We start from the raw sequence: 17,092 nt of genomic DNA, 5'->3' as shown, positions 1-17,092 counted from the left end.
AATGTATCAGCTTGCTTTGTGTAACTTTTGTAATATGTTTGGACACAGATATTATCAGACCAAACCTTTTGGCTGTGAAATGATATTGGCTTAGCTCCGACTAAGTGAAATCCTATTCATCCCTGTATGTTGAAAATTATGAATGACATTGGTCAGATTTCCAATTAATGTTGAAAAGTTGGGATAACATAGCTTTGCTTGATGAATTGTTGGGGAAAGAAATCCTCATATGGATTTTTGAGATGAGCATTCTTGTAAATGAGAATTCTCATTGGCCCTCACAATTTTACTTTGTTTGGGAACTCACGAGAATCCCAATTTCACCATTTTCTCATGAATTCCCCAAATCAAGGACAGAAGTATACCTTCACCATTATAATTTAATTTACCATCTGTAAAGGTGGCAATTGTATTTTTTGAAGCTTCAGGTGTCATTAATTTTATATTTTTTTATGCAGTCACTTCCAGTGCGAATTCACAACTAACAGTTAGCAATTACAGACACATTTTGTTTTGGAGAATTGATTTTTTTATATGAGACGGGGACGGGGGCGGGGGGTGCGGGGGCGGGGCAAGGATTAGAATTTTTAGATGGGGCCGGGGTGGAGGTCCAAAGTCTCCCCCGCCACAGGGGTGGACCGGGGATGAAGGTTACATTTTAGAGACGGGGCGGAGACCTTGTCCCCCGCCCCGCCCCGGTCCACTGCCATCCCTAGTCGCATGTAAGGGCTGAGACACAAAGTTGGGTCACAAATAGGGTCGCACGCAGGGGTGAAGCTGTGGGGGGGCAAGGAGAGAGAGAGAGAGCATAAGTGATTCATCAAGATTTTATCTGTGGCCTTTAACTCAACACCTTCAAAAACCCAAATGTTGTTTAGAGTCACATGAACTGATTCAAATAATATATAAGTCGCGTTTGAATTATGAATTTTATTTTTTTGAAAGACCAGCTGGGGTTAGGCGGATCCCAACCAGAACAACAGCCGCCCCAATGTGGCAGAGGGATTCGATCCTGGGCCTTCAGCTTGACTCAGGACTCCGCTTACCAGTTGGAATGGGATACCACCTCGGTTGTTGGATTATGATTTTTACTGAATATTAAACTCATTATAACATATTGGATTTCCCCTTTCTAATGTTTTCTTATGTGTTTCATTAATAAACAGGTAGGGGTTAGCCTAACCTCAGCTTTCTTTGTCAAAAAAAAAAACAGTGTTTTGTTTATATATTTATATTTTCATAAAACATATTAAATCTTTTTTAAATCATGTGGGTCGGGTTTGAGATTCTGTTTTCTCCAGCCAACATAACCTGAACACGAGTGTGCCTAACTGCACCTTCATGGATCCGATACCCAACTTGTTGCCAAGACCACTTAATGGGCTCTAGCCTCTTTATTTTCTTTTTTTTTTTCGGACAGGCCGCGCCAGAGGGCAAACTCTTGGCCCAAGAAAGGCTGATAAACGAACCGAACATAAGGTATCCAAGCATCACTGAGATACGGATCGAGATTCGAGCTCTGAATCCCTCAATAAATTCGGGTCAAACTAAGTCGACCTGGATCCGAACTGGATGACCTTTCCTCAAAAGATGGGGCGCAATTTTGGCATGAGATGTTCTAGCTGGATAGCTTGGAAGGATGCGTTCATTACGATAAAAAAGAGACAATCTCCTTCTCACCCTTTGTCCTCACTTCCCATTATAAAAATACAAAACAATAATTTCCTTTTCTGGGAAAAACTGCTAATCACATCAACAGACTCTCTCCCACACAATTATCAGAGACCCTCGAAACCTCCAACACCACAAATTCTAATTTCCTCTCATCTTAATTTAACACATTAATGAATATACTGTAATTTGTTGCATGTAGAATGACACTATCCCTACAGTCTACAAGCTACACGCTTACCTAAACCTCCTAGTATTCTTTAATGGTGAAAAGAATTAAAAAAAATAATTAACAGGGCTTCTGACTCTTTTTATCACTCATTGGCTCCTACCCATTTCGTATTTCCTAGTGTAGTTTTCAGTTTCACCATATCTCCTGTGATTTTTTTCTTCAGGGTATTTTTGAATAGCCAAAAAGGATATCTCATGCTTTGTGTTGTATTTGTAGTTTTTGGTTGATGAAGAAGAAGGGATTGGCATTGGCAAGCATGGAACCAAGCGTCACAGGTTAGCTTTGTTGATGGTGGATAAGAACTTTCCTGTTCTCTCTCTTTTTTCTTTTTTGTGGGGTATGGATTGTTGTGTATGTGGGGGGAAAAGACTGATTTCAGATGTGGGTGTGGATGAAAAAAGTTTGATTTTTTAATCATTTGTTCTTGGTGGTTATATTTCTCTTGAATGAAATGGTTGGAAGGCTGCTGCTGGTGGTGGTAATTGTGGTGTGCTGAAGTTGGTGCATCTCTCCCATTCATTGGTTGCGAAGATTGTGGTTTTCATTCCTCTCTATAGATGTCAGGAGATAGTGGGTGTTCTCCATTGTAATGCTTGGAGCGTTCATGAGGCTCAGCATCACAGTCTGTGGGTGGAATCTGCTTTTGCTCTAGTGATTGCGCTGGTCAACGTCCGGCTGTTTGTAAAAAAGGCTGTTTTGTTTCCTTTTTTTTCCTTCTTCCGGGTTATTGAAGGGTCCCATTTGCAAATCCTGAGAAAATTAGATCTATTGCAATCACTGGAGCATGCATCCTGACCAAAATCAGGGATCTCTCTCTCTCTCTCAACTGGTTTTGATGTTTTTTTTCTTGTGTGCAATAGTTGTCTCAGTATTTGTAGTTCTGAAAGAATGGTCATGTTGATTTTCTCTTCAGTTTTTTCACGGCTTCAATAATGAATTTCAGTATCAGAGTTTTGATTTTTTCCTCCTATGGCTTGCATTTGCAAAGTGATATTGGTTTATTTGAACACTGGCGGAAAGCTATCGCAACTGTATCATATGTTTTTTCTCCTTCTGTTGAGTGAGAGTCTCCTTGAATTTTTCTTGTGTGATCTGTAACAGCCGTAAGATTTTCAATTGCGTCGCATCATGTTTTTCATGCATTGGCTGGCTGTGAGGTAAGGTTTCACCTCTAGTTGCCCATGGTGATAATTCAGTGTGCCCAGAGTAGTTGGGTTATGTGCAGTAGCATGAAACTTCCTACCGTTGTGGATAATGCTTCTTTCTTCATGAATTTTAAGACCCTTTTGGTTGAAGCAACCTACGTATAATGCTCCCAGGGAGTGTGTATGCATGCTTACGGCTACTACCTACCTATAAGAATATCACTTTGCATGCTTATGAAGAATGCATTTTGTATGCAACCTGAGGTGCTTGACCCCAAGCAAAGCATGGGCATCATAAAGGTAAAGTGAAGGTTAACAAAATGGCCAAATGATAAGGAATTTTATACGAAAGATGAGAAATGTAATGGATCTATAATTTCATCTAAGATAAATTGCCCTAGAAATTCTTAACTTACATAAGATTGGACCCACTGGAGATCTGATTTACATAGCATATGCATACCTATGCAAACTAGCATGGTAAATGTACATGATATGCATGAAAACTTATATATGGTATTTATACATGTCGTAAATATACCAGTAGCTATGATAGTATAGTATATTATTGTAGGGTGGAGATTATCTCCCACGGAGTACAACGTTTGAATTTTGATAATATGTAGTATCTAGGAACTTATGCAAGTGGGATAAGGAGAATTTAGCTTCATTATCATCTCTTATCCCATCTATATGGGGTCGCCTATTTCATTCCCGCTTCTATTTCTCCTTTTATTTCTATCCATAATAAACTTCGAGTAACTTTGTGTTCGTTTCAACTCCAGCTGCCTTTCTCCATGATTTTCTTGGACTTTCTCTTATCCAACCTCCAGATAATATTTCATTCCTTTGTCCATTTAGCATTTGATTTCCTTGCAAAACATGGCTTAATCATCTTAGTATTCATTGATTGATTTTCTACTTCATGCTCATCCCTTTATCTGTTTTGCACCATCGTATTCTTCTTATGAGTTATGGACTTCCTGAATACATTGCAACATGTTCCTTTTCTTCATTAACTCTAGAAACCTCTGACACAATGGTTTCTTTTCACATGGCTCATTGGTTTGGCTCTTCAAGCACCTTTTCTCTAACTTGCTTGATACAGATCATTTATGTCTGCCTCAATGCCATTCTTCTTGTTTCAATGTAGATTCTACGGGATGCATACAATATAATATTATACACAATGCTCTTACATAAATGTGGCCATTCATGTTCTACTTTTGATAAAGTTGTTTTCCTCGCCTGTATTCATGTTGTCTCCCTGTCGCATGTTTATGTACACGTGATGTAGATTTGCAAAGGAGAGAGAGAGAGAGAGAGAGAGAGAGAGAGAGAGAGAGAGAGAGAGAGAGAGAGAGAGAGAGAGAGAGAGAGAGAGAGTATCCTGGTCTTCTAAACAAAAATTGTTTGTGAAATAATTTTTTTAGTGTATTTAGAAACTGTAAGATTATTGTTTTTTTCAAAGACTGAAATAAGAAAATGACTACATCTTTCTGTTTTCTTTTTCCATTATGTTGATTCTCTCTATGCTGATCCATAGGATAGATTCATCTCTGATAGCATCCTTAGTACAAGACTAAACGTTCCAACTCTTGCTTATTTTCACCTTTTTATGCCCACTTCATTCCTGTCTGACTTGCCTCTTTTTTTTGTGTTTTTCCAATTTTTTGTTTATAACATTTTTAGCTTTTCTTTGCCTTGATAAAAAGTTAAAACCCTAAAGTATGTCATTTCCTTTCAAACACTTGCAAACCAATCTCGTCCTAGGAACAGTATCAGTGTATAGAAGATTTTACCCATCCCAAGCATAACCAAATGCAACCTTGAATATTCTTAAAACAAACAGAAATCATGGTGTCTTAGAAGCACCCGCCCTGCAGTCACCACCTAATAGCCACCTACCCAGAAGCAAAAGAAGACAAGTGTCTTCATCTTTTTTCCTTTCTGGTTGCTTTGAGGTCCATCTCTTTTGTTTAGGGTTTTGTATGGAAACTGTTCTTAAGTCTAGAATTGCCTATAGGAACAACCAAATCAATGAGGGTACCAATCAATGTCTGAAAGCCTCATTCAATTAAAGCTCTATCTGCTTGTTTAGTCATGCTATCTGGATATCAATGCATGCCTAAAGTCATATAAGCTGTTTGTTGATTAGTCTGGCTGATAGGACTTTCTGATGTGACTTTAAATTTTGTCTGTTGATTGACCAGGTTATACACTTGATCCTGCAAAATGTAGTGAGATGAATTTAGAGGAGAAGCGACAGCTAGTTTATGAGATCTCACAATGGTCAGAAAATGCATCTGACCTTCTTCAGTCTTGGAGCCGTCGAGATCTCCTGCAGCTTATCTGTGCAGAAATGGGCAAGGAGAGGAAGTATACTGGCATAACAAAGACTAAAATGATCGAACATCTTCTCAGACTAGTGTCTGAGAGGAAGGCAGGAAAATGTGCTTCTGATAAAATTTCCACCTCCCCAACCTCACCAGATAGCAATCCAAGTAGCCCCAAAAGGCAGAGAAAAAAGGATAATCCACTGCGACTATCTGTCAATTCAAGTCACACATCAATGAGTAGTGATGAGCCCGAAAATGCCAATGTTATCCTATGTCAGAACTTAGTATGTAGAGCTACTATGAAGCCAGAAGATGCTTTCTGCAAGAGGTGCTCGTGCTGTATCTGTTACCGTTATGATGACAACAAGGATCCTAGTCTTTGGTTGGTTTGCTGTTCTGATTCTCCTAACCAAGATGAGTTTTGTGGGATGTCTTTCCATCTTGAATGTGCTTTCAAGCATGACAAGGCAGGTATTTCTAAGAATGGGCGGTGTCCAAGGTTGGATGGAAGTTTCTACTGTGTGTCATGTGGAAAAGTGAATGGCATCCTCGGGTACTATGCTGGTCTCTTCTTAATAATTTCCTGGCATATTAAAATGAAGGTCATGTTTATTCGTGTAATCCTTTAGATTTGATTCTTTATAGTTTTGTTAGAAAACATGTTATGATAATGTCCTGCTGTAATTTTCTGCATTTACTTCACACAAAGTGTAAGCGGTTGTTTGCTACTTGCCTCTTAAAATAAAATTTTCTGCATTACACCTATTTCTTTGATTACTTTTATGGATGATCGCTATCTACATTATGCTTTCATCATCCCATTGAATTTGATAAAGTAAAATTTCAAAAGGACCAATTGAGAGGAAGCTATAAAACTGATTATACATAAGATTATTGAACATGTCCATTTCCTTTTAGATCATGTAATAGATGTTGAGCATATATGAATGTATACTGATATTATTCTCTGCAGATGTTGGCGGAAACAACTATTAATTGCAAAGGATGCTAGAAGAGTCGATATATTATGTTATCGAATATCTCTATGCCAGAGGATTCTGAGAGGAACTGAGAGATACAAGGGTCTTAATGAAATCGTTAATGTGGCTGCAAAGAAACTGAAGGAAGAGGTCGGGCCTCTTCGTCAAGTATCTCTAAAGATGGCCCGAGGGATAGTAAATAGGCTCTCTTGTGGTGCTGAGGTTCAGAAACTCTGCTCCTTTGCAATAGAGGCTGTTGATTCCATGCTGCAAGCAGGTTTGGAGCAACCGCCTAATGATCCAAACTTCTCAAGTATGTCAGGTTTGGCCTCTTTCTTTAAAGTCTTCATTAATATATTTGCTCACATTGATTGATTTTGCTCACTTCTATGTACACGATTGTGAAACGACTCCTGTTGTGTCCCAGCAAAAGCAACAATCTCTTCCTTCCTCGTCCATTTTGAAGACGTCTCACCAACAACAGTCATGGTGATCTTAGAACTTGAAGACAAGAGCTCACCAGACAACATCAATGGCTGCAGATTATGGTACCGAAGTGTCTCTGCACTTGACTATCCGGAAGAACCCATGTATATTTTCTTGGACAAAGAGACTAAATTCATGGTGTCGGGCTTGGATCCTTTGACAGAATATGTTTTCAAGGTTGCTCCATTGAGCAACACCAAAGAGCTCGGGGAATGTGAATCTAGGTGGATAACTAGAGAAATGCCCATAGGAGATAACGATTTGTCATCCAGTCACAGCGCTGATAGGATGGATAAAGTAGACTCTGGCTCTACTCTGGAAGAGGAAAATGTGACTGGTGAACATGCTTCTGTTATCCAGGCAGAGTCACAGAGGGACTCCAACTCCAGCGATGATAATCAAGCTGTGAAACATCCTAAAAGTGGCCATGAAAACCACTCTAAGGTTCGCTCGTTGGATGAAATTAGTAAGAACAATGAGTGTGATATGCTCATGGCAATGGAGATTGTGCCTCTCACGTGCTCGAACACCGCACCCCTTGACACTCCATGTAAACCAGATGCTGCCAAAGATTTGCCAAAATCTGATAAACAAGTAGCAGAGCGACAGTATGAGCATTGTGTCAAGGTGATCAGGTGGCTAGAATGTGAAGGACACGTCGATAAGGAGTTCCGAGTTAAGTTCCTAACGTGGTTCAGCTTGAAAGCCACAATGCAGGAAAGAAGGGTGGTGAGTGTGTTTGTGGATACACTGATTGATGATCCAGCAAGCTTGGCTGGCCAACTGATTGACGCATTCTTGGATAGGATTTGCAGCAAAAAGCCACCACTGATTCAAAATGGCTTCTGTACCCGGCTTTGCCATCGACATTGATGTTGAACTGCTTTAGTAATGTGCTAGACATTGATGCCATATTGCCATGTCTCAGTGGTTTGGTGGATTTTCTATATCATTGTTCTGCATTCGAAAATGTAATTTGTTTGATTCTTAGGGTGTTGGTGGTGATTGAGAAGGCATATCGGTGAAAAATGTTTCTTCCCTCCATGGTTTGCAGATGAAGCAAATGAATAGCAATGAAAGCCATATTTGAAGTGAACCTGCTGTTCTTTATGATCTTTGTGTTAGTTCCCTGACCTCTGTTTTGTGTTTTATTTTGAGAACCTGTCATGGCCAGAAACATACTTTGGTTAGATGACAATCCGTGGGCCAAACAGGTTACAACATGCAAATGGGCTTGTTGCCCTTATGTGGGTCGCTGTGCTGTGGTGTTGGCATCTCCTGGTCTTACATGTGGCCAATCATTGGGCTCAAGCAAGTTGGATTTTTTTTTTGAGGGAGTTATCTACTTATCCTTATTATTGAAGATTATAATATTAGTCAATGATCATAATTGTGTGCTTAGCTCCATAGTCACAAATCTCGGTGTTTTTTCAATTTCTCACAAAAAAAGACATGAAGTTTATTTTTTCTTGTACTCTTCACCAAACATGCCCTTAATCTTCGGTATGAGCTGATCTGCCCTCGAAAGATTCTCCAAACCTCGAAAGCTCATCTAGAAAGTGTGACTGCACACTTTCATGCTACCAAACACGAAAATACTAGATTGGAATTCTCTTCTTCAGGCTAAAAGAATTGGACTGACCTTTGCCGATCTTATGCTTTTGTTATAAGTTTAATATAAAACAGCTATACGTTGAAGCCCCTAATCCTTCATAACCGGAGAGGCCAAAAACCTAGACATTCAGATTCTTGTTCATCATAATAAAGGGGATTTTTACTTCTGATTTGGCTGTTGCAGTTTTTCCGTGATGGAGAGGAAAACAACAATACCCAAGAGTAGCTGAGCTAAAGAAAGGCATAAGCTCTCAGAATTTTGCTTTCAATAAACCAATTAAACAGCATCAATTAAGAGGTGCAGTTGCCATCTTTTCTTTTCATAACATGGGAACAAAGCGCACCAACCTGAGCAGCTGCATTAGTACCATTAACAAAAATTCAAGAGAGAACAAAGCTGCTTTTATAAATAATTACTGCTTAACATCTTTTTTGTTGAATCCTATTGGTTTCAATTAGGATGTTAACAGATCGAATTCCAATGGAAAAAATTAAAACCAAATCCGGATCAGACTAGCTTAAAACCTGACAGTTAAGCTTAATCGGGTTAGGGTTTTAGTCGGATTCAGATTTTAATCGGGATTTGGGTCAGGTTTCAATGAAAATACCAAACCGAATCCGATTTCTAATCAGATCCGGATTTGGCTACCAAATTTGACTAATCTAATTCAGGTTGGATGTTGGGTTACATCCGACCTGTTGACATCCCCAGTTGCAATAACTTGTGCAATTTTAGAGGCGCTACATAGAGGAACAATTCATTGCAAGAGAACAGCCCCAGCTGTAAAACCATGGCAAAATTGCACAGGAAGGCATTATCAAAGCAGGAGACTTATCTTGATATCCAACGAAAAGGATCATATACATACAGGGATAGCAGGATAACACATACATTAAGGAGTAAGAAAAAGGGATCTTTTTCCTGAATGGAAAAGTAAATTTTCATTAAAAATCAAGGGAAAAAACAATAAAATATTGCAGAACTCGAGAGATGGGAACTAGCAGAAAAGAAAGCTCAGAAGACTTTTGTCAATGTAAGGTGAAGAAGTTATGACAACCCTATCTCATAAGAGCGAGGGGACAGAAGTAAGATTAACAAGAGAAGGAAATTGAAGACCGTGAGCATATAATTAGGAGAGAAAATTCAAGTTGGATAGTATGTCACATGGGTGCGGGGGGTACGGCACTTTCAAAAAACCTGGGTGGTGTGTGTGTGTTGGGTGGGGGGGGCTATATATATATTCCAAAAGTTGGACATAAATGATCCTGGGTGTGGTCAACGCACCCAGGGTCAGCTGTCTCATCTCTTCAAGGAAAACCCACGATTTTACAAAAAAAAAAAACAAAATTGGATCCGAACCGGAACCGAGTCCAGGGAAAACCCCTTTAAAAAAAAAATTTAACGCCCGCACTGATAAGGGAAAACCCTATGGATCAATTTTTTTCCCTCTGTTGATAAGGGAAACCCCTTTGGGGTTTACTGATTTGCGTCCTCCCGTGTCCTTTGAATCACGCAAGGGTGAGGGGGAAGCCCTCACCCATGCACTCCTCCTCTCCCTCTAGATTGTGCACTCTCTCTAACTCCCGCCGTGCGACCGAACCCCATCACCGATGACGACGATGGCTCTCACTCTCTCAGGTACACATCTCCTTCTCCCCTTCTTCTGTTTGCCGAAGGGCCGACAGGAGGCCGGCGACTCCCTGCCGTGCCCTCCCCTTTTTTCTCTGCGCTCGCCGGAATGCCGGTGGCCCCCCTGCCGCATCCTTCCCCCCTCTCTCTCTCTCTGTGTTCGCTGGAAGAAAAGTCAGGACACAAATGACCCTGGGTGCGTTGACCGCACCGGGTGCCGCACCCATGTAGCGTCGACGCGGGTGCCGCACCCAGTTTGCCGAGTCCCTGTGTTGATTATTTGCATTTTCAAATGATAAAATCCTGTAAGTTAATTTTCTTAGCAATCTTTACTTCTATTGCACGTGAACTGATATGTTTCCCATATGTAAAATGCAGTAAGGCTGAAGCACAAAGAATCCTGATAAATAAATATAAGACTGGGAAGAAAAAAGTCGAAATGATATATCACACATTTTATACACTAAGGCAATCACTTCAATGGTCAAGACAAAGATGATGCACTTGAGATTCTTTGACGAAGTCAACGAGAATCTGAATTGAAGACTAGAAAAACAACTTGATTACATGAAAAATGATCATAGCTTTAGAACTTTGAAAGAAACTAGTGACAAGAGAACCAGATGTTACAAAGTACAAACTAGCAATCATGGCAAGAAGACAATCTTCATGGTAACTTTTGCAAAAAACTTAGAAGACACAAACTGTATATAGCTTTGAGATTAAACAATTCTGGGGGTGCCAGAAGAAAGGCACCGCAGACGAGTAAAAGGCCCAAAGCTTCAGGATGCTATAAGAAGAGTACCTGCTACAATAAAAGGAGAAAAGCCAATAAATGTCAAATCTTCATCCAGTACAAAAGATGGCTACTGCACGCAACCAACACAGAACAGAATAGCAAACTCCAACAATTTCATCAGATGTAGCCAATAATAACAGGTGCTCAATGGATTGTCCTGCCTTTGAAAATAGGCAATCAGTTTAGCTATACCAGAGAACAATACTGCATTTGGTGTAATTGACAAGAAAGAGGAAGTGGTGATGGATTACACTGGCCGCTTAGGATAAGCGTCATGTTACATGCTGCTAGATCCTATTAAAAATCATGATGGAAAGGCTAATATCTTTACTTTTTGTTTGCTCTTAGACATGAGAATAGTACTGGTAAATGGATGGCTAAGCATTCAAAACTAACAAATATTCTTCAGAATAGGCTTTGGGGAACTCTCTTACAATGATTAGCACTATAACTGCCCTTCAAGCAAAAAATGCAGAAAGAGAAGGAAAAAAGCTATTAAAGAAGAAAAGGAAATCCAGAAACCATAGATAAAGTATAATATCTATGAGCGTCTAATATGCCAAAAAAGATTAGAGATTTCTTGCACAACTTAAATCTTTGTCAAGTATCAAAAGGAAAGTCTTCACCATGAAGGATCAAAAGCTTTTAAAATCACGTGTTTGATGCAGTTGTTATTTTCTTTGCCTCATTCAGTGCAAGCTCAGTGGCATCATTTGCTAGCAGACTTGAGTAGTTTTTTGAAGAAAAATAAAATTTTAATCAATAACTTGCAAAACAATAAAAATTTTATCAATAACTTGAAAAAAAAATATCAATAATGTGAAAACAAATAATTTTTTTATCAATAAATTGAAATTGCAATCCAAGCAGCGTGTCTGGGTTGGTGGATGATGTCAAAAGCAACAGCTCAAAAAAGTGAAATCGATATACATGAGCCACCATGCCAAAGAGAACTGCAGCAACAAATGCAAGTCTATTTAAAAGCTGATCCCTACTATTTTGGACATGCTGAATGACAAAAACGCCCCCTCTTCAAGAGGTTCCCTACATTGGATTCAAGCCAGATTCTGTTTGATCCGATTTTGAGTCTGAAAATTATGCAGTAGTTCCGAACCTGAGTCCAAAATTGTATAAGACATGATGACGTATGGTTGAATCCAGATCCAAAATATAATGGTAACACTGGATCGGGTAAAAGAAAACTGAAATCAATTTAAAATGTACAAAAAGATCAGATCTAAATTGAAGCATAGCTCCGACATGAAACACTGATCCGAGTCAAACCCACAACTGCAAATGTTCAGAATGTGCACAATGAATCCAGTCTGAATACCATTTCAGACCATACTTCGTGTGTGTGTGTGTATATATATATATATATATATATATACACTTGGATTTGGATTTTGGAATCGAGGTCCAGCCAAACATGATCAGTTTGCACCCCTGGCAATATGTGCAATACCAAGGGACTTTTAGCTTTGAAAGGCTTCAAATCGTTCATTCATATAATCCTACTTTCTTTTTTAATGACCACACCTAGGGCTAGGATTAAAATATTATGGGCTTCTAGTTTGGAGTATGGACTATCCTATCAGTCCTCATCTATGGATTCAGCATGTCCAAAATAGTAGGGATCAGCTTTTAAATCATATTTTTCCCAATGAAAAAACATCATTTATGACGGGGCAGTACCATACATTGTTAGTTTGCTATGCAAGGATAAAGGATCAGTAGAAAGGCCATAGATGAGGCAGAAAAGGTCATCAGGAAACAAACATAGAATGTGAAAGCACAAACAAGCAATGGGGAAAAGGTGATACGTCTAGCTCTACATAAAGCTATTTACACCAAATGGGTGAACTAAACCACGCAATTAAAATAAAAAAGTTAAAACACACACTAAAATCCAATGTAGGCCACATAAGGCAAGACCGAACTCCTTAGAAGTTAGAAAAAAACAAATCAAAGTGATTGATATGGATGCATTGGCCAAGGTTTTCTCATTAAAAGCAGGGATTACATTGACAAACGAAGAATAAAATTTTTAACACAATTACATGTTCCAACAACTTTAGAAGACCACCCACAAGAAAAGAAGATGAGACGATTTGGCTTACAGGTCATCACATGATTCCAATGATTCAATAACTACAAGCTTAACTTTCCAAATAACTTGCAGCTGGCCCAAAGCTAAACCCATATGAACTCTCATAACAGATTTGAAGCAAAAAATAAGACAACCCATATTGATCTAGAAATTTGTTCAATAAAAAGAAAGAACTGAACTCACAATTTTTAGATGTCCTTGAAATATAATTTGAGTTCAGTAGTGTAAATAAGCTCAGAAAATGCGAACCATGATTTACAATATCATTGGCCTCACTAAGCTACAATATTATACACAAGGTACCATACAGGCATTATGAATCACTGAATGCAACTCAAACGAATTAGTTAACATACAATAAAATTCAAATCACCACCCTCTGCAACAGATGAAAACTACCTGTTAGTCCCACATCGCCAGCCACTGGCTTCCCAGAGTTAACCCAGCCATCACAAGCCGCTCTCAGAATTCAGTCTGGTCACGGACGGCGTCATCAAACGACAGCGCCAAGCAATCGGCAATGCTCGATTGAGGATTCAACACACCGGCGTCCTCGGCAACCTTCGCCTTCTTCACACTGATCGATTTCGGAAGCCACGACCTCAGAGAATCCGGAGTTGCCACTTCCACCGGCAGCCGAGCTTCCAGCAGGCTTCCTACAATGGGTACCAAATTTTTCCAAGGATCCTCCACCATGGATCGATGGTAAAACCTCTCCGGGCACTCCCTTGCCGAAACGAATCCCCGGCCCCTCCCGCCGCTCCGGCCTGAACCAGGGCTAGGGCTGTTGCCGAAATGCCGCCCGCCGCCGCCCCTTCCTAAATTAAAATTAGGGTTGTGTTTGGGGCTAAAATCTCCTCGTCCGTTCCCTCTCCCAGAATTAAAATTAGGGCTGAAACCATCTCTCCCTCTCCCCAAATTAAAACTAGGGCTAAGGTTAGGGCTAAAACCACCTCGTCCGTTCCCCTTTCCTGAATTAAAATTAGGGTTAGGGTTAGAGTCAGGGCTAGGGCTAAAACAACCCCCCCTCGGTAGATTGTGAAAAGCACCACCATAGTTGGGTGTGCCGTACGAATTGTTCGAAGAAGAACCATGATTATGGTTCGCTTCAAAAGGGGCCTTCATCCCCATCGGGCTTCTCCATTGCCCATTAGGTTGCATCTGAGGGGAGTTCTGGAGAACTCTCTGATCTGCACAAATCAAGAAAAAAAAAAGAAAAAAAGAACAAAACGATCAATCGGTTACACAAAAGCATCAAAAGAAACCTTAGAAAATGGCGATACCGCGTGGTTTTCTTGCCTGAGACCGGGGAGGATCGGAAGGTGGTGTCCAACGGGTTGTTTTGCGGAGAGTTAACAAGCCTTCTCTTGTTGGTGGCGGAGGAGAAGGAGGCCAGCGGGTCGGTGTAGAAGTCGAAGCGAGAATGGAGGGAGAAGGAGGGGGAGGCGGCGGAGGAGGAAGAAGGGGCAGCGGAGAAGGGGGTTGAGAGGGACGGAGAGGGAAGGTGGTGGTGGGGAGCGTCTGGTTCGTGGAGGGCGGAGGCCGCCTCTTCCCTCATCGCTCGAAGCCTCTCCCTCCGCTTCTCTGGTTCTTCCATCTCTCTCTCTCTCTCTCAAAATGTGTCGTGCGTGCGAGTCTGTGACTCTGAGAGTGAACATTTTCCAGGGTTTTGATATGATATTCGGATCCGAATCAAGTTCTATTACAAAAATTGGATCTATTCACAAAGATACGCATCACAAAAATTAGATTCTTTGTAAAACAGGGCACGAGGATACAATTTTTTAATTTTTAATCACAGAAAATATTTTTGATATTCGAATATGCAAAATTATTATTTTTTATTAAAATACACTTGGCAACGATGAAAAAGACTCTCTGAAAAAAATAAGCAATGTCCAAAGGTGTCGAAGTCATGTTAATGTGTTCTAGTATATCCGACTCGAGTGCCCCCAATGATATGACTTCTAATCACATAAAATGCAATCAAACATACCCTTAAATGTGAAAACAAAATTGGTATGATCACCATCCATCTCGAAGATAGGACCTGTCAGGTGTGCTAGAGGTGCTGGATTTTTTTTTTTAATTTTAAAATTTTAATTTATACAAATTTTTTATTTTTTAATTTATAACCTGAAGAAACCACTCCTATAAAAAAATATAAAATTTTAAATATTTCACTAGATCCATGTGTCTTTGTGATGTAGAATCCAACATTTACTTGTATTTGGATTCAGATCTTAGTGGGACTTGGATTTTATTTATACCGACACTTGGATTCGATGCAAAATTCAATACCAATTCCCAATCTCATTATTAATCGGATCCAACTTTGGCTACTGAATTTGATTAAACCTACTCAGATTTGGACACAACTCGAGTCCTAACCGCTTACATCTCTACACACACGACCAAAATTACATGTTCTTTTCTTAACTTCCATGCATTTTATTGCTTTTAGATATGATTTATTTGGTTTATTTTGTTTAGTATTAATACGTGATTGTGTTGTGTGTAGGGCTTTTTCTCTTTCAAGAGCTTAATTTAATGATTAAACAATTTAGGTTAAAATTGCTAACTTCAAAGTGTCATTTTTGAAAAAAGAACATGTAGGTATGACTCCCACTAGGTAGGCATGCACACGAGCTCAGCCTGTCGAACTCGGCTCGCTTCAAAATGCAAATGTTCAAGTTCAGAGCTTGAACAATATTGTCCACACTCGGCTCGGTTCCGAGTAGGGGTGGCAAAACCTGACACGACCCGCCAACCCGCCTCTTAGGCGGGTTCGGGTTGGGCTTAAGCCAACCCGTTTAATAAACGGGTCGACCCACGTAACCCGTTTATTCAACAGGTCGGGTTCGGGTTGGGGGTATGCCAACCCGGCTGACCCGTTTAATAAACGGGCTAGGCGGGTGGGTCAACCTGCCAACCCGTCTGCCAACCCGCCAACCCGACCCGTCAACCCGCCAACCTGACCCGCCAACCTGAGAACCCGTTTACCCGACCCAACCCATTTATTAAATGGGTTGGCTGGTTGTGTCGGGTTACCCGTTTATTAAACGGGTCGGGTTCGTGTTTGCCACAGCCGACCCGTTTAATAAACGGGTCGGGTTCGGGTTGAGGTATGCTGACCCACCAACCCGTTGGGTCGACCCGCCAACCCGACACGATTGCCACCCCTAGTTCCGAGCTTGACCGTTATTCCCAAAAAGGCTTTACAAAAAAAACATGTAGGTTTGATTCCCATTGGCACTAGGTGTGAAGGTTTTTTTAACCGGCAGTCTCTGTAAGAGCTTGGGTGGTGTTGACTCCATCTAGGGTTCACTTTACATGAGCGTGGGCTCATTAAATGACTTGGTCATCAAAATAAAAAAACTGTGTTGAGCATGTGGATTTTCAATATAGGTTTGATTTTGTTGTTTCAGATAACCAGGTAAAAATCATCTCTCTCACCAAGTTCATTAGCCTAAACTTGCATTTCTTTGCCCACTAGCAGGACCAGTTAGTGCACGTTGCAAGTTCGAATCCCAATGGTATGGTTGTATATATTGTTATAATCAATACCAGAATCATGATATAAATCATATTGTACTACAACATGATATATATATATATATACAATTGATTCAATTCGTAATAGGGTTTAAGCATGTCATATTCGGTTTTAAACCAAAATTCAGACGAAGACAACAAATCAAACATATGCACGAAACAGAATAAGAACAACACAATCATATTAATATTATGAAATAGGCTAAGGCGTATAAAAATACTCTTCTTAGAGAAGATTTGCCCTCACATACGGTGCAAAAAGGGTCTGGCGTCCTTCTCCCATGATACAATGACTTCAAAGATCTGAATCGGTACACTACGATGGTAGATCGCCATTCGAAGACAACCTTTGTGAACGACTGCTCCAGAACCCCCTTTTCAGGAAACACTCACAGGGCAGGGAGAAAGAGAAAAATAAAAACTCGAGAGCCACTTGCGTCTGTGTGTATATGTAAATGCAGTCCTTCAACCACGTTTTATAACCCTTAAACGGGTACTAAAACGTGGAAGAGACCCGTTATCATTTATGAG

The 17,092-nt window shown here is 40.2% G+C and overlaps 2 protein-coding genes across 5 annotated transcripts; one reads left to right on the top strand and one right to left on the bottom strand.

Annotated features, from left to right (window-relative positions):
- Positions 1-1,494: 1,494 nt before the first annotated feature.
- LOC149835065 (VIN3-like protein 2) lies at positions 1,495-7,949 on the top strand. 2 transcript variants are annotated; one of them, XM_090011668.1, is made up of 4 exons: positions 1,495-2,178; positions 5,262-5,940; positions 6,361-6,680; positions 6,795-7,949. In XM_090011668.1, exons 1-4 carry the CDS (start codon positions 2,130-2,132, stop codon positions 7,724-7,726), a joined length of 1,980 nt encoding a protein of 659 aa, XP_089867794.1. In that variant the 5' UTR covers positions 1,495-2,129; the 3' UTR covers positions 7,727-7,949. The 2 variants fall into 2 exon arrangements, with proteins under 2 accessions (XP_089867794.1, XP_089867793.1); XM_090011667.1 differs by having other exon boundaries at positions 6,361-6,689.
- A 2,587-nt stretch (positions 7,950-10,536) lies between these two features.
- LOC149835064 (protein SICKLE-like) lies at positions 10,537-14,637 on the bottom strand. 3 transcript variants are annotated; one of them, XR_016432585.1, is made up of 3 exons: positions 14,306-14,637; positions 13,406-14,196; positions 10,537-10,905 (listed from the first exon to the last, which is right to left on the bottom strand). XR_016432585.1 is itself a non-coding variant. In XM_090010383.1 (2 exons), exons 1-2 carry the CDS (start codon positions 14,601-14,603, stop codon positions 13,469-13,471), a joined length of 1,026 nt encoding a protein of 341 aa, XP_089866509.1. In that variant the 5' UTR covers positions 14,604-14,637; the 3' UTR covers positions 13,192-13,468. The 3 variants fall into 3 exon arrangements, 1 of the variants encoding a protein (XP_089866509.1); XR_016432584.1 differs by having other exon boundaries at positions 10,537-10,902; XM_090010383.1 differs by lacking the exon at positions 10,537-10,905 and having other exon boundaries at positions 13,192-14,196.
- Positions 14,638-17,092: the final 2,455 nt, after the last annotated feature.

The sequence above is a fragment of the Nuphar pumila genome, chromosome 6, assembly GCF_984573655.1.
Source record: "Nuphar pumila chromosome 6, dmNupPumi1.hap1.1, whole genome shotgun sequence".
NCBI classification, from domain to species: Eukaryota; Viridiplantae; Streptophyta; class Magnoliopsida; order Nymphaeales; family Nymphaeaceae; genus Nuphar; species Nuphar pumila.
Note: the sequence above shows the minus strand (reverse complement) of the source record. Positions and strands in the feature narration are given on the sequence as shown.

Excerpts from the sequence above, each read along its gene's own strand:
- LOC149835065 (XM_090011667.1), top strand. The coding sequence starts at position 2,130 with ATGAAGAAGAAGGGATTGGCATTGGCAAGCATGGAACCAAGCGTCACA. Across the intron at positions 5,941-6,360 it reads AAAGTGAATGGCATCCTCGG|ATGTTGGCGGAAACAACTAT; the intron begins GTACTATGCTGG and ends TATTCTCTGCAG. Across the intron at positions 6,690-6,794 it reads AAACTTCTCAAGTATGTCAG|CAAAAGCAACAATCTCTTCC; the intron begins GTTTGGCCTCTT and ends GTTGTGTCCCAG.
- LOC149835064 (XM_090010383.1), bottom strand. The coding sequence starts at position 14,603 with ATGGAAGAACCAGAGAAGCGGAGGGAGAGGCTTCGAGCGATGAGGGAA. Across the intron at positions 14,197-14,305 it reads CCGATCCTCCCCGGTCTCAG|ATCAGAGAGTTCTCCAGAAC; the intron begins GCAAGAAAACCA and ends TGATTTGTGCAG.